Source organism: Physella acuta, unplaced genomic scaffold (genome assembly GCF_028476545.2).
Source record: "Physella acuta isolate Inbredline_101_S28 unplaced genomic scaffold, ASM2847654v3 ptg000364l, whole genome shotgun sequence".
NCBI classification, from domain to species: Eukaryota; Metazoa; Mollusca; class Gastropoda; family Physidae; genus Physella; species Physella acuta.
The window spans coordinates 504,857-521,993 of record NW_026731883.1 but is presented as its reverse complement, the minus strand read 5'-3'; the positions used below and the strand labels follow the sequence as shown (position 1 = coordinate 521,993).

At 31.5% G+C, this 17,137-nt stretch overlaps 2 protein-coding genes across 3 annotated transcripts; one reads left to right on the top strand and one right to left on the bottom strand.

Moving 5' to 3' along the window:
* Positions 1-766: 766 nt before the first annotated feature.
* Positions 767-11,774, bottom strand: LOC131941531 (general vesicular transport factor p115). Its single transcript, XM_059300804.1, has 22 exons — positions 11,611-11,774; positions 10,041-10,127; positions 9,677-9,741; positions 9,296-9,369; positions 9,063-9,163; positions 8,794-8,952; positions 8,573-8,693; positions 8,267-8,457; positions 7,970-8,045; positions 7,621-7,685; positions 7,278-7,366; positions 5,632-5,786; positions 5,150-5,355; positions 4,875-4,985; positions 4,646-4,767; positions 4,294-4,475; positions 3,902-4,141; positions 3,661-3,782; positions 3,302-3,466; positions 3,028-3,186; positions 2,770-2,931; positions 767-2,502 (listed from the first exon to the last, which is right to left on the bottom strand). Exons 1-22 carry the CDS (start codon positions 11,674-11,676, stop codon positions 2,437-2,439), a joined length of 2,784 nt encoding a protein of 927 aa, XP_059156787.1. The 5' UTR covers positions 11,677-11,774; the 3' UTR covers positions 767-2,436.
* Positions 11,775-13,653: 1,879 nt separating this feature from the next.
* On the top strand, positions 13,654-16,395 carry LOC131941549 (elongation of very long chain fatty acids protein 7-like). 2 transcript variants are annotated; one of them, XM_059300837.1, is made up of 5 exons: positions 13,654-13,744; positions 14,962-15,104; positions 15,320-15,469; positions 15,600-15,817; positions 16,085-16,395. In XM_059300837.1, exons 2-5 carry the CDS (start codon positions 14,964-14,966, stop codon positions 16,299-16,301), a joined length of 726 nt encoding a protein of 241 aa, XP_059156820.1. In that variant the 5' UTR covers positions 13,654-13,744; positions 14,962-14,963; the 3' UTR covers positions 16,302-16,395. The 2 variants fall into 2 exon arrangements, with proteins under 2 accessions (XP_059156820.1, XP_059156821.1); XM_059300838.1 differs by lacking the exon at positions 13,654-13,744 and having other exon boundaries at positions 14,799-15,104.
* Positions 16,396-17,137: the final 742 nt, after the last annotated feature.

Here is a 17,137-nt window from a genome sequence, read left to right as displayed (position 1 = left end):
ATTAAGTTCATTGTTGACTGTTTTAAATCATTTTTACATTTTTTACTACCATGTGTATATTCTATAAGACTACAGCAGCAAAACACCTGTGATAAATTTTTCATTAAAATTATGTCTACACTAAAGAGCTTTTGTATTTACCCTAGCAGTCATTTTAGTCTTACCTTGTCCTATCGGACATTAATGTCAGATCTAATATTTAAGAAAATGTATTTACAGATAGGTATAGTTACATGGGTTGTTCTGATTTTTGTAAAGTGTATTTAGCTCAATGCTGATGAACCCTCTAATAGTCTAAATGTGAATAATACTATCTTCATGCTTTAAGTTATACTGAAGACTTCACATTAGCTTTTAAAGAAAAAAATAAAAATCAATGTTAAGTATAGAACATTTTCTTTTAAAGTACTTTTTTAAAAAACATTTGTTATAAAAAGAAATACAGATACCCTGTTGAGTCTGTCAATAGGGCAGATTCAGTGACTTTGGCATGAGTAAGTTCCAAACCCAGCCACCTTTACTTTCCCTAATAACAGTTAAGTACCCAACTAGAATGGGTGGACTCAGGGGTCTGAACTGGAGACTTCTAGGTTAGCAGTCATGCAATGTCTACAATTGCAATGTACCAAAATTGTCAGGTGGCATCAATAATTCAATGTTATGGATGATATAAACACAGAATAGAGTAAAACTATAATCCATAACTATTTCACACCTAAAAGTTAAAAGCTCATGGTCTGACACACAATGGATAAAGGTAGACAAATGTTATTTGCTTTTTTAATAAAGAGTACTAAAAATGGTGTGCTAGCTTCATAAGGTCATTTATTTAACATTTGGAAAACATAAATACACAATGACAAAGAAATAAGGTATATATTATAATTAATTATGGTCATAAAGAGATGATCCAATGATATTTCTCTAAAAAGAACGATAAGAAATTTATAAATAGATTTGTACAGGTTAATATTATGTACAGTGACAGTTTAAAACAGGTGATCTGGCTAAAATTGTTAATTATAAATGCTTTAATTCTTCTGTTTTAACCCCTTACTGACCAAAAGATATGTATCCTTTAACATAATCTTGGTCTCAAGCTTAGAACTAAATTATTCAAATGCTCAATTCGGACTGCATATGACACTGGTTAGAAAATTGTTCACACCAAATTAAAGAGGGAACATTACAACTACTCTTTAAGTATCAATCAAAACATAACAATACCATCTCAACAGTAATCCAGGCACTATTGATTAAGTTCAACTGAAGGCTGAAAGTTGAGCTTTTCCTATATATACAACTTCAGTTAAAACAACATGGCATTGTCCTTGTTCTACAATTTCCATTCAACAAAGCAGCATTGCACACAATAAATTATATTTTTAGCTTATCCTATCATCTTAAAGCATAAAGGATAGTGAAAACCTTGCTCATTCAGGTTACCAACCAGTCCAGACTAGGTAAGAAATGTCTATATATTTATAAAGGTTCCTATAAAAACATTCTTATAGAACTACAACACTAAAAAAAAACTGTCACACTATTAAACAAAGATTTTTAAAATTTAAGTTAGGAATCAAGCACCAAGATTTCATTTCTAAATATTGCAATTTCATAATCTTAGTTGGAATTGTTTTTTCTTAGCTACAACTTTTTAGTGTTTTTCTTCTTTTATAAGCAGTAACATGAAATATAAAAAGGAACAAAGCAGGTTTCCTCATAAAAATAAAGCCATTAAAGTTAGTTTCAGCAACTTAAAGAATTGTTAAAATAAATGTATTCATAAAATACTACACATTTAAAAATAATCATCATAAAATGGTGAAACAAAAAAAAACCAACACCTGTTTATTTTCTTTTTAATGGTGTAGATCTTACTATTGACATCTAAGATAAAAAAATATCTGACTTAAAGTATTTATTTACATGTTCATATTGTTTAAAATATCTTTAATCTAAATAACTCTTTTTAAGGCATTTAATTTCTTACCATAAATAACAAAAATTTCTCTATTATTAAAGCTTTATAAATTATATTAAAAAATTCATTCATACTTTAAAAAAACAAGTCATAATGCAGACTAGCAACTACATTCTCGGGAGACAAAAACTTTTAACTTAATCTTAGGACCATGGCTTAGTATCTTTTTTCTATAACACAAATGGACTAATATTTACATAAGAAAACAGCCTGCTTTTAAGAATGACCAAATTCTCTTACCCTAGTTGCAAATTTTTAAAATATGTTTATTTGGTCATTAAACAATAAGTGATATAACATATGCTGTCATCACATTTTATAGCGTCAAGATGATACATTGTGTATCATGTATTAATGAAATCGTTAATACTTTCTGTATGTTCTGAAAATATTTAGTTTGAATATCACAACTCTCATGCTAACTTGGTCAAAAGATAGTGATTTTAATGTGATCAGTCAGCGTCTAGGTCATCTTCATTTTCATCATCAAGATCACCATCATCTTCATCATCTTCCACCTTAAAAAAATATTTAAAAATTTAATATTTAAAAAGATATTTCAGCATCATAAGAGAACTTTATAATTATATCACTTAACTAAAAACAAGTAACACGAGCAGGATAGGTCAAATCTATAGCTATCATGCTGAATCTCCACTGTTTAACACATATTATTTATGTACATGTAAAGCTTGTTTCAAGGAATACGATTTTTTAACAAAAGCTTATAAAGAACTGTTGAACTAATTGCCTCCATGAAGAATATTGTACTGAACAAAACATACCTCTTGACCCAGCTCCTTCAACTTTGTTTTAAACTTTTCAATCTTAGCATCTTGATCTGCCAATAGCACTAAGAGGTCATCTTGTTCTTTCTTTAAATTTTCCATTTCTTCCTTCAAATTATTTTTCTCTTCATCAACTGATACTTTCTCCTCTTCTAAATTCTAGAAAAAAATATTGAGTTTTTAGTTTTAAAAAAATGTGCATTATGTTACACAAAAATAACAGACTCAATTTAAATGGAAACAAAAAAAACTTACTCTAATTGTATTTGCTAGCTTTAAATTCTCTTCATTTGATTTTTTAAGCCTTTCTTGCAAGTTATTTCTTTCTTCTGTGACAGTTTTTAGTTTAGCTTCAACTTCTTGGATCCTAGAATCACTGTCAGCGACAGATGCACTTACTTGGGTATTGTCTTTCTGCAATGGATACATTTTAGTTAAATGTTAACTGATGGTGAATAATTTTATTGTTCAAGAAAAATATATCATTTGCTGTTAAGTAAACATGACGGAAGTAATCAAAAAGATTTACTTGTAGCAAAAGTGCATTGACTTTATCTAACTCTGATTGCAAAAGACTAATCTGTGCATCCCTAGAGGCAAGTTCTCCCTGTAACCTGGCTAATGATGACTGTAGCACTGCTGTACTGTCAGGGTTATTCTCTTTATTCTCATCTCTGTCACCTAGAGCTACAGCCTGATATAGAATTGCCAATATCACATCATCAACCACTGCACAATACTTTTATAAAGCATAGGTTGTCAGCTTTCATTAATATACACAATAACTTTAAAATAATGAAATGTTTTAAATTGAATTTAAATATATTTACTGAAACTGAAATAATACAAAATAAAGGTAGATTTCTAAAATGAAAAACTAAAACTTACAGATGTCAACAGCTGGGCATCTTTATCTTGTATTTGTAATTTAAGTTCTGTAATTTCTTTACGCAAGCTTTCAATGTCTTCTGTGTTTCCTGCCCCTGTTTGAGATGGACTGCCTTGATTTCCTAAACCATAAAATAATTGGGGTTTTTTTACAGTAAAAGGTAAATCTAGTATTCAAAATGTGTACAAATATTTATTAGAATACATGTCAAATGTGAGGTAATAATCATCAACCAATTACCTCTCTGAGCCTTCAGCAGAGAATTCTGGTCCTTCAACTGTTGCACTTGTCTTTGAAGTTCCACTATAGTTTTATCAGCACCTATTGTATGTGTCTGCAACTCCTCCACTCTCTGTCTTAAAATAATCAACTGATCCTCTTGTTCTTTCATTAAAGTTTTGTACTGTTCAACACTTGGCCCCCCAGATTTCCTTCCATTAATACTACTGCCTGTACCAGAAACTGCCTTTAATACCTCATCTGTAAAGGGGAAAAAATGAGATGATGATCGAAATGAGCATATTCACACAAATATCTAAGGTACTATCTGCAATAATACCTTTTAAGATTATAATATTGGATGATTTAGTTAACAAAAATGCATGTTTGATAAATATAAAATAAGCCCTTACTTTCTAAGCTTTTGAAAAGTCTGGTAAATTCAAAATCAAAAACAATTTCACTAGGATGTTTGTGATACAGGTGTGGTTTTTTGGCAGCCCTGGTGTAATTTTCATTTTGTGCAACTTGAGTAAGCTTATCTGTAAATGATTCTAGCCCAATACGATTCTGTAAAATCTGCTTTAAGGCTGTCCTGGAAAATAAATTAACATCACATGTAAAATATAATTTGCAGTATGCTGTAGATAAACATAATGAAATTTTTTTCTATTGTTCAAAGTATTTAAAACAACATATGTCTGCAGTGTCCCAAACTGCACAACAGTAAACAATTAACGGTACAGATGGAGATACTCTACTTACTTAGAAAAAGCTTCGCTTGTGTCATCATTGTACAACATACAAATTCCTAATAAGAATGCACAAAGGCCTTGGCATATTGCCTCATGTTCATCCCCTTCACTTGCTGAGACTTGTGAGATGAGCTATCACAATTAATTAAGGATATCAACAGCAAATATTTATACAAGCTTATAAAATCTCATTTAGCTTGAAAAAACAATTTTTCAGAAAACAAACTACTAAAGGATACATAAGGTACATTTGCTGTGTTACTTAGGAAATGTGACACAGCAATTGGACAATCAGCCAGCCACCCACATAAAATCATCAATAGTCCTATTCTTGTCTGTAATTTTCCTCCCTGAACAATGATAAAAACAGACTGAATTAAAATTACACCTCACAATTTTTTGAAACAACTATTTTATGTGATATGTTGAAAATTATACTGTATACATTTCTTCAATGTATGTCTATTTTTAGCGTATTTAGATTTGTTTTGAATAACGAGTTGATCTCAGTTACCTGTGACAGCATGTTACAGCACTGCTGGAGTAAAGAAACAGGAGGACTACCTAAGCTTGTAGCAAGCTGAACACGGAGTAATTGTTCCTTCTGAGTAGGATTCTCTACAATAGCATGAAGAAGGGCAACCGCTGCAAACCAGTTTGACAGTGGGTCAACGCTAAACAAACCTCCACACAGAAGTTGACCAGCGGTAATTGAAGTGGCTAAAACAAGGAGTAATGTTGACATTTGAATTTAAAAAATTAACAGCTTTAAAATCACTAATATTCAATATAATTTCAAAATATGTTTGTTTTTATTTAATCACTTGACAAAAAACAATCCAAATTACAAGTATTTTTTCATAAAAGTAGGGAATCGTTATAAAATTTTGTGTTTTTAAATAAATTTTCCATATAACCTCACTAAAATAAAAATAAACACTTTTGTTAAACTTAAGTCTTGACAAAGTTATAAAAATACTATGCCGAAATACCTACCATCAGCAGCAGTTGGTAATAGAGTCTGTATGATCTGCGACTGTCCCACCTCATTTTTGTAGAGAAAAGATTGAAAACAGTACAAAACTGCACATCTCAACACAAAAGGCTGTTTTTCATTAACCATGGACATCAGCAGAACAACAATTGCAGGCCTGAAAAAAAAAAGCAAAAACTGTCACATGGTTATAAAAAACACCATTGCTATTATTTTTCTGCTTGCATTTGAGAAGTGAATGATATGTCTAATAAGAAGACATAAAAAATAGGTGTTTAATGTTTCACACTCATCTTTTTTCAATTTTCAATTTATTTATAACATACTAAACACAAATGTTTTAACAATATATTGTCCCTTAGAAAGATTAATAGGCTTGAAAAGTCTATGCAATCATAATGCAATAAAATTATAGTTACATTTTAAAAAATTAAGGCCATTTGGGAAATCGATTACATTTTCATACAAGCAGTTGAAATGCCGTTTAGAATTATTTTATCAATTCAAATATTTAAAAAAACCACCCTCAACCCCTCCTTGAAGTCAATCGGAGTGGCCAGGAAAATTAAAACAATGAAAATCACAACACTATTTTTCATGATAAAATATACAATAGCCCAGTAAAAAAAAAGTAAAATTTCCTGACGGTCTATTGGTCAAGTGAAGTAGAGTTCACTTGTTTCTGTGACCTCGGCATATGAAAAGATAGTGTGGTCAGCACTATGCCCATCCGCCTTTACTTTCCCTAACAAGAGTTAGGTACCCATCAGAGTTGGGTGGACTCAGGGATGGTCTACTGACTTGAACCCGGATTCGAACTCGAGACTTACGGGTTAGCAGTCCAGCTCTCTACCGCTAGACCACTCCGTCCAACAATAGTCCAGTAGTTTATTTATATTAAATAACTATTGTGCCCGTCTCAGAAGAAAGTCTGACTGCTAGTCACAGGATAGCTTGGGGCACCAAATAGCACCCTGCCGGGGCGCTAGCGGGCGTGCCTGATTTAACTTAGTGAACAACTATATTTATTACTACATCTTATCCATATTCTATAGCGCTCTTTAAAACGAACGTAGCCGCCATAACGCTCAAGGGTGTTCCTTAAAATTAACGTAGGCACCATAGTGCTCTAAAACCCCATCTTATGCATAGTCTATCGCACTATTTAGAATGAACGTAGGTGTCATTGCACTTTTTTTGAAAGCCCAGGGCATTAAATCGCACCCTGAAGGGGCGCAGGAGGACGCACCAGATTCGAAACAGTTAACGGTTATCATGTCTTTAGTGTATAACCTTTTTATAAAATCAACATAGGCGCCATAGTGCTCTTTGGGTCATGCAATAGTCGGCGGCGATGCAACTGTTTAAGTTTTAATGCTAGATATAGTAGTACCCCTAACTTGCTATGCAGGATGCCCAATTAACAGATACCAAGTGCTAAGATAGCTGCTCTGTAACCCTGGGCGCCAAACCGTGTATTGCACCTTCAGGCGGTACCAAAAGAGAATTCCATTTTGCTTTCTGACATTAATTATTTGGAACTATTTGTAGCAAGCTTTTCAAGCCAATCGAAGTATAGTTTGTAATTATTTTACAAAATCGCGCCAATATCAAATCAGATATGCTAAGTGAAATTATGCTGGTATACCTTGGTGGGGTAGATGGTGCTAAAACAGAGGCAAAATATTCCTGGTTAATTTGACTCCCTCTGATAACCTCTGATACTGTGTTGATAGTCTGAACCAAGAGAGTAATGACACATTTTTTATTGGAAATAACGTAAGGAGGAAAAATATTTTAATTTATTTTACTATCAAAGTTATTGTTACAAAAATAATACATTATCAAATTAATATTTACCACAAACCAGTTGCTTTTAACAACCTTTTATTATTACTATAAAAAAATAATCATATTAACTTATATTGCATTGTAGTATAAACATGGAACTATAGTATTAGACATCCAGTTTATTGTAGAACAAATGTTACCTCAGTTAAAACATCAGCAGGAACACCACTTGCCATTAGGATAGAACACAAATCTTGTAACAAACCTAGTGTAGATTTAAAACATATATTACATGATAATTGGAAGGTAATTTCTAGTTTGGGTTGAATGAATACATACAGGGAATAACTTAACAACAGTAATTTACTTTTAAGTAATCATAAGCATGCAACAAACAATACATTAACTTAAAAACAAAGTTTTAAAAAATGTATAAGACTGACTTGCAAAAACTACACTCTGTGCATGTAATTCAAAGTTGAGTTCATCATCTACATTGTTAACTTAAAAAATGCATTAATTCTGAAGCAAGTAAGATAGTAAACCTACCACACTGGTTCATCACTTTTTGACATGCAACTGTTTGGTTTTGTGGATTGTTGGGAGACACCAAAGTTCTGACAAGCTGAAAATCATTTTAAATAATTAAATAACTAAGATAAAAGTAACCTGAAACAAACTACCTCTACTATTAATTTGACAACTTTTATTTGAAACAGCTCCATTACATAAGTTATCAGTAGCTAACAGTCAATACAATTTCTTAAATCTTTACAACTCAGTATGTAAAATACCTAACCAAATCTCTAATTTAAAGATATGTCCTAGAGTTGACAATTCCTTCACCTGTAATAAAAGATGCATATTTGTAACTTTCTGTGCTGACCATCCAACTTGTTTAGAATGAGAATCATCATCCAATTGAAAGAATGGCCTCAGCTTCTGAATGTAGCTGCCCTCTTTGAAAAAATTCTGATTAGAAGCATTATTTCTCAGAAGGTTCTGCAGCAACAGCAAACAGTCTTCTACAACAATACCTGAAGATACAAAGAAAAAATGATAACTAATCATTTTACTCGGATTAGCATAGCTAAATTAAACAGGTACATGGAGGAAAATTATAGTTCAACAAATGCAGTATGCTAAACAAACCTCCATCTGTTGCTCCTTCATCTCGGATTATATCGATTATTCTTTCAAATGCATTTTCAAAGGCTACAATTTTTTGAATATTTGCATGGCCTTTTGTAAGCTGATTCAGTAACAGCAATGCCTGGTATGTGAAAAAGGTTGATTTTTAATAAATATTAATGATGCTTATTTGTTCTACTAATTTTTTAAACTTAAAAAACAATTTTTTGTGTGATACTTACATCATTACGGATAATTTCTCTACTGTCAGACAAAAGATCCATTAGTCTTGAAACTCCCATAGGGATAACAAGTATTATTTCTTGCAAATCCTTCTGTCTATTAGTAAGTAAAACTGTAAGTAGTTTAACAGTTGGCCATCTCACATGAAAGTCATACTCCTAATGAAATATTTAACAGGTTTTTAAATAAAATATTACATAAAAATAAAATATTACACACAAATGTTACCTAATGCTCTGTATACATACTATAAATAGAAATCAAGTACCTCAAGAAAGGTTAAAAGTAATGTAACATTCTCAGCATGCTTGATAAAGATTTCAGTAAATTGTCCTCCCAAGTCATTGCCAGATGTGTTGTTTAAGTCATCTGCAAACAAACAAAATATTGTTATCCATATTTGAATTTAAATGTCAAAGCTTAGCATTAACTAATCATGCAACTAGGCCAAACAACATTACAGAAAGTAGTCTTTAAGTAGATTGTACAATTTACTTATACCTTCATCTGTAGGCTCATTGGACATAACATGATAGAAAGTATCCAGTGCATAACCAATAATCTCAGTATCATTTCTGTAATAGTATCAAGTATAAAAATCTCAAATGCAGCATGAAAGTCAAAATGTGATTAATAAATAAGCATAAAGAGCATATTTTATTTAAGCCTAATACATATCAAAATAACAATAAGCCCATGTGATATTTTTTTAAATAATCCATAATAATTAAAACAAACATTTATAATAAGTAATATTACATATATACTTTATTTACCTAACAGCCAATATAAGTAGCTAAGTTATTAAAAACTAAACAGCAGCAGGAAACAAAAATGGTGGTCTTTGTTGGCAATTTTTATGAAAAAGTTGCTACAGCTTACCTATCTTGTTGTAATACATTCAAAAGAATGTCCATCGCTTGTGTTCCAACTTCCAGTCTAAATTTCTAGAACAGAAAAACAATGTTTTTATGATGCTTTTATTTGCATTCATTTTTTTTTTATCTGATAGTAGGCCTATTTATGTCAGATTGCAATTTTTAAATTCTAACCTTTCAATGTCAGCTCATACTTCTAAGTTTTTTATGGATACAATTTACTTTTTCCGATATGTTTAAACAAAAAAAAAAAAGTCAACACAGATGCATCAAAGAGAAGCTTAATTTTATCTTTTTGACTAATAAACATAACACTAAACTTTATAAGAAAAACTAACATGATAAAACAACAAATAACTAAAACATACTTTTGATAGGGCTTTTAATGCCCTAACAGCATCTCTTCGATCATCTAGAAGAGTAGAAGATGAAACACGTTCACATAGGCGTTCAATCTGTAAAAAAAAAACCTTAGTTAATGTAAAAATAAATTTTACAAGAACAAATGTATTGCTTTCACTGGCTCTCTATAGGCCTAAGTTTGGCATTAAATTTGTACAATTATGGTATGGGGATCTTAATTTTTAAACAGACTAGACATATATCCAATAATGATAATTTTTAGAAATAGGACCATTAACAATGAAATTGAATATGGATGGGGCTACAAGGACTAAATATGGTGTGTAAGGGGGCTTTCAAAGTCTTAGTAAAATGGTAGATGGCCTGGTTGTACCAGTGTAATCTTACCAAATGCACATACAAGTACTCAACAAGTCATCCCTCATTTCAAATTATTCTTATAATATCACACAATAATCATCAGTGTTCACACTGGTCATTGTAGCGAAGATGGTTAATTGTTGGAACTTTGTTGCTTGAGTAACCAGAAGTAACCAGATGACTCTAACTAGAGTCTACTTCTAGTTTTTTTTTTGTAGAATCAGTACCTAATCTATTTTGCCGATTCTAGCCAGAAGAAGATGGGCATGGCACTACAATGACCTGGTTATTCTTGTGATCTAAATGTTCATTGTTTAGACCTCTGTGTTGTCTTGATGGGACATGGATTAACTTGATTAGTACTTAAATAGACCTAGTATATTTACATAGGCTATTAAAAAAAGATTTTTTAAAAATGTTTTATACTTCACTTAGGGGCCTATAGACTAGATCTCCTAACTAGATATCTACTATAACTTAACACTATGAACCATCAACCTTGATGACCCGCCCAATACACAACTGCTCGAACACATTGCACAGCTATAAAAGAATCATTTTAGCCTATTGTGCAGCTATTAATTTAATAGTATTTTAGACAATTATGCATCTGTTAAGGTCATTGTGACTATCATATTCTGTCTGCCAGACTAGTGTTGAGTGGGGGGGGGGGGAAGAAGCTTCTTCCAAGTAGTCACTTTGAATCTAGATCTAGAATCTAGATCTAGATCTATTTTTATTTACCAAATTACTAGATCTTAGATTTCTAGATTTAGTCACTGATCAAACCAGATCTCTAGTTTAGTTGGGTAGCTTGCCTAAATTTAGTGATTTAGTTTTAGTAGGTAATCAGCTCAGTAGTACACTTCTGACTTGGGGGTTTGTCTTGTTTCAATGTTTGTAATAGTTTAGTTTAGTAGCCTACCTACGCCATACGCCAGCGAGTCTGTATGTTGACATTAAGTAACTCGCTGCCACTGACTATCTTTAACTAGATCTAGATCTAGTTAAACTACAGAACTATATGGAGTACAGACTGTAACAGACTACAGACAGAACTAGATCTAGATTCTACTGTTGTCTGTACTAGAAAATAAATAGACTCTACTACCCGTACTGGGCCAGTGGCAGTACTGGCTCTATCCGCCGCTTTTTAGCATCAATGTTGTGCACAGTAAACAATCGAAACAGCTTTCTGGACAGTTGTGTACTCACAGTTTCTGCACCACTAGTAGTTTGTGCATCTTGTGGACCTCCTAGTACTTTTCTGAAATAATCCATCTTTATGTTGTTTATAGTTTGTTCTATTGACAACAGACCGAACAGAAGTTTGTCTGTTGTAGTCGTGTCGTCCGGAAATTCCGGGTAAAATCCTCAACGCATGCGCATGTGACGTGGCCTTTGATTTTAATTTTGTCTCAGATTGTCTTTAGTGATGTCTAGGCCCTAGTCTATTTTCTAGACTCTAAATCTAGATCTAATAGTTAAAGAACGTGATATCACCTTTTTCTAACACCTTAATAATAGTGCTCTATTAATCTATATTAATAGACTATCTTGCACACACACATTTTTTATTGGTTTACTCTTTAAATAATTATTCTATATTTTTTCGAGTATCGTACCCTGGCTCTAACCATAGCTGAAACAGTTAATAACCTGAATCCTGACCTCAAAATCTGGCCTTTTACTATTTACTAAATGGGCTACCCAAAAAAAAACTCGATGCTGTAACAATGTCGATGCTTATGTCTTTTATCGGCGTGTTTTAAGAAGAGCCGATGTATGCTATTTACTCCTAATAAAACATTTTGACCCAACCTCTACCACCAATGTAATGTTTTTACGTCGTTTTAGAAATGTTCCAAACTATCTCACTTGCAGTGTTTCTTCCAGACTTTTTCTCCGGGGGGAGGGCACTTGAAATTTTCGGGGGTTGGGGGGGGGGGGTAGACTTTCTTCGGGGGGGGGGGGGCAAACACTGTTAAAAGTATATATTTTCTATATAAATTTCATTTCGTTCGGGGGGGGGGGGGGCGGTAAAAAAATTTCGGAGGGCGAAGAGATGCCTGGAAGAAACTCTGCTCACTTGTTGTTAACACATTACTACTAGGAACCACCGTACTGGGATATTCCGTAAATGACGTCACACTGAATTTTATAACGATGGGAAGGTAAAAATAGTTTTTTAAAGAGTGACATCATTTATGGACGATTCCCCCCCCCCCCCCCCCCCCCCTCCGACTCACACATTTTCCCACCTCGAACAATTCGGTGTTTTAAAAGTGTGGTATTTATAACTGGTAGACTTTTTATAATTTTTGTTTCAACGCCCCCAACTAAGCAAATGCATATCTCATCTAAATAAGAGAAGTTCTGTTTCTAAGCCGTAACCTACACTACACTGTTTTGCATACATTATTTTAAATAGTGACCCCTGGTCTATTGATTGTGCACAATGGCGTGCCCCTTTATTTTACGATATTAAATAAGAAAAACTATTTTAGATTAAGCTAATGTTTTTTTCCTATGGATTTTTAGTATATTAATATTTCCCCTGAACAATTGCAATGGTCAACTGCATTCTTCCCAAAGAAACGATGAAATGGAAGTAGGCGTATACATAGCATTTAGCATTATTATAAACTTAAAATACGCATTTGGAAAGTTTACAGTAGTTCAACGATTATCATAAGATTTTTTATCTTGAATAGGCCCTAGGCCTACTGCAGAAACAATAATTTATACAAACATATTTTAATATATATTTTTAGTTTTCGTCGTTTAGTTTTACCTTTTTATTGTTTGTGATTACTTCCTACTTTCGATTTCCCAATTATCCATTGTAGATCTAATCAATTGAATGGATTTTACTTATTTTTTAATTCTCTTCTGGTTACTCGTGACTACTGTTTATAAAACAAAACCTCGCTGATTGGATTGGGACAACATGATCTAGATTATCTAGATCTAACCTCTACTACTCTAAACTATTTTTTTTTTTATTTGCAGACTGTAACTGTAGACCCTGCCCTAAAAATAAAATTTTAAAAGCGGCTTATTCTTTTTTATGCCGCTGACCGCTAATTCCATCCTAAATAATTATTAAACTTAGTAAATTCTAAATCTAATTTTTATTTAATGAATAATAATAAATAAACATTTAAGTGTGCACAGAGAAAGGGATTAGTTACTGTTAGAATTAGAGTTGTTTAACTTGTTAAGTCGTTAGTGAAAGTGTATCTTAAGTGCCAGTGGTCTCAGACAGTCTGTCGAAGCGAAGTAAGTCATTTACTCGTAGATCTACACTGTAGTCTAGAGTCTTACCCAATTCACCTGAAGTTGTGTGGTGAAGTCTACTTAATTATTAATAATTAATAACATATTTTACTATTTACTTTAATAGTTTTAATATTTGGTAATCTATTGTTTTAGATGCGGAAAATCCGCCAAGGCTAGTAATTGTAATGTGCGAAAATTTGCCACATAGTTAAGGCTTTACTTTAGCAGAAGTATATTGATATATTGTGATATATTTGTGTCAAATATTATAGATAACTGAAGGATAAACCAAAATTAATGGCTATATATATCAATATAGGCTAGAAATTAACTTTAATCAGTAGCGTTTGCAAGCAAGATATGCTATATTATATTACTATATAAACAGCAGCCATCTGTACGTTCGAGTGGTTGCCCTGAATCTCTATCTAGAATTTTACCAAAATAAAACTTAAACAAGATGGCTGCTAAAGTAAATTAGTTTGGTTACATATGATGAAAACATAGCTAGTCTTTACTTTTTACTGAAAAGTTTTAATACAATTGTTTAAAAACAGGTACATTAATGAAACTTTGAAACATTTTTGTAACTTTCAAAACATAAATCCTCCTAAAAATGTAAAATAATTACAAAAATTGAATGAGTCACCTTTTTTTCACATTATTAGTTTCAGTCGATTTTACGTCCCTCAAATGATAGATTACCTAATATTTTAATACATCTAACTTAGACTACTTGGTGGCTAAGCCAAACTAAATTGGTAAAAATTGCTTCATGCTAGTAGTAGTAGTAGTGAGTAGATCTAGTAAAGTCAGTAAAGAATCCTCTTTAGACCTAGCGATCAATTGAACAAATGAAGTAGAGTTCATATGTTTCTCGACCTCGTCATACGAAGAAAAGGTGTGGTCAGCACTTTGCCCAGCGGCCTTTACTTTGCCTAACATGAGTTAGGTACCCATCAGAGCTGGGTGGACTCAGGGACGTTCTACTGACTTAGACCCAGATTCAAACTCATTACATTCAGGTTAGCAGCTTCGCATTCTACCACTTAGGTCACACTGTCCCATGAATTGATCTAGAAGAATAGACTAATAATAAATAAAGGTAGATCTAGTTCTACTACTTTAGTTAACTTAAGTATGGAAATCGCAGTGATACCAGCAATTTAAAATTTCTCACCATTGGATTAAATTTACTTTTCAATTGCAGAATTTTTTTTAAATATACAGGATTAAAATGATTTTTCTTAATTTTATTAAAATTTATTTTGACTTTGAATTCAGATATGGCAGGTTCTCAAGGTAGTTTGAGCTTTCTGAAAATGACAGCTGCTCTGCCATCTATACCTTTATTCATTGGGTATATTTTGATGATTGTTGTATCTGGATTGTGGCAACGGTGGACTTCACCATTTCAACTCAAATCAGTCAGTACATTTTTATACTTGACCAAGTCCAAAATAGTCTACAAGAAATGTAATTGTTTCTGTTCGTCTTAAATTTAACTTCATCATTTTTTTAATCAAACTTTCTCTTTACATGAAATTGCTTGGTAAATCAGTATTACACCTGTCATTTTTCTTTAGTTCACCACAAACCAAATATTGATTTACTTATTTTCTTTTATTCCTATTACAAACAGCTTCTTGTTATCCACAACTTTAGTTGCTGCATAGCCAATGCAGTTACACTTTTTGGGTTTTCAAATGCTTTGATCATTAATGGTTCTGCTTATGGAAAAACTTCAAGCCCAGTTTTTCTGCAAGCTTTTAAAATTTACTGGATTATTAAGGTAAGTTATATTCAATTAAAATTTTATAAACAACACAGTTTTTTTCTGTTAGCTTTTAATTAATGATTGATAGTAACGTGTTATTAAAATGTTTTTATTTTATTTTTAAAATTTCAATTTTTTATTTCAGATTGTGGAGCTGTTTGATACAGTGTATCTAGTGTTGAGACATCGTCGCAGCCAAATATCATTTTTGCATGTGTATTACCGCTTCAGTATGCTGCTTCTTTGTGATGTGGCGAGACTCTTTTCTCCCTGGCCATCTATTGCAACTTTCTTAGCACTTAACTCTTTGGTTCATGTCATCTTATACTTTTACTATGGACTAGTGGCTTTAACTCCTGAAAAGTAAGTATATAACATTTTTACTATATTATTATTTGTTATTCTTTGTACAGTTCTATACAGTAATATTGTATGATCTTCAAGAACATATGATTTAGCTGCATTCATTGTATTTCATTCTTTGAGTATTTGGAAATTTATCTACTAACACTAATGAACAGCAGAAGTTATGATAAATATTTACAAAAACAAAACACAAACATTAATTTTAAATATTTTAAATCCTTCCATTTTCTAAGTTTATTCTCAACAATTTATTTTAATTTACAGCCCACCCAAATGGGACAAATCCTTGACTGAAATGCAAATATTTGCATTTGGATTTGGATTGTTCATTGCAGTGAATGGATATCATTACCATAAGTTTTGCATATATAGTATTCTATATATAATAACAATATTGGTCTTATTTTTAAACTTTTACTTCCACGCATATTTAACAAACCAACCCCAAACAATAGAAATTAAAACTCACAAGAAAAAATAAAACTGAAAAAAATTATTTTTTTTATGTTACAACAAGGCAATATTTTATGTAAATAGAATTTATATATATGTTTGTAGTTTTAAAAAAAAAATTTTATTGAATGAGTAGGCCTACTTATATTTTTAAAGATTTTATCTGTGTTTAAATTCCAGAAATTTTTAATACTATTTTCATTTTTCAAAGTGCTGTTTTTGGCATTGTAACTTTTCTTCAATTATGTATTGTATTTGTAAATATTTTTAAATGTGCAATAATTATTTTTAGAATCTAATGATTTTTTTTTTTAATTTTAATTTTCCAGTTTTATAAAAATGAGTTTTAAAATAATGTTAGAAACTGAATTTTAGTTTTTACATTTTTTAAATATCAGCAAGTTTATCTAGTTTTTCTTTTATATTCATGATGAAAAGTCTTTTAAAAGAGTATTTTAATTATTATGACATACACATTTTTAATTAACACATTTGAAGTTGTGATCTCAATTATTTTTTGTAATTTTTTTTTCTATGTATAACATTTTTACTTTTCTACTATGTGGCTTTGTGATATTGTATTCAACAACTTTTAATTTTTTTTTAAAGCTGACAACAGTTATTGTGTTCATTCCAAATATTTTTTTTTACACAACTTACCACAATTAAAAAATCCTTTCTTGTTGTCACTCTGTGCTACTTATATATTGTTGAACAAGGCTATGCAATAATAATGCCAAACCACACAATCAATAAATATATGGTCTACACTAAATCAAGTACTGGTATTTATTTTTTATACACTTTTCACTTAGTTTTCTACAAGAAGTAGTACACATAAACTAAGGATAAAAAAGGCAAATT

Excerpts from the sequence above, each read along its gene's own strand:
- LOC131941531 (XM_059300804.1), bottom strand. The coding sequence starts at position 11,676 with ATGGATTATTTCAGAAAAGTACTAGGAGGTCCACAAGATGCACAAACT. Across the intron at positions 9,742-10,040 it reads CATTAAAAGCCCTATCAAAA|AAATTTAGACTGGAAGTTGG; the intron begins GTATGTTTTAGT and ends TTTCTGTTCTAG. Across the intron at positions 3,467-3,660 it reads ATGCCCAGCTGTTGACATCT|GCTGTAGCTCTAGGTGACAG; the intron begins GTAAGTTTTAGT and ends ATTCTATATCAG.
- LOC131941549 (XM_059300837.1), top strand. The coding sequence starts at position 14,964 with ATGGCAGGTTCTCAAGGTAGTTTGAGCTTTCTGAAAATGACAGCTGCT. Across the intron at positions 15,105-15,319 it reads CACCATTTCAACTCAAATCA|CTTCTTGTTATCCACAACTT; the intron begins GTCAGTACATTT and ends TATTACAAACAG. Across the intron at positions 15,470-15,599 it reads AAATTTACTGGATTATTAAG|ATTGTGGAGCTGTTTGATAC; the intron begins GTAAGTTATATT and ends TTTTTATTTCAG.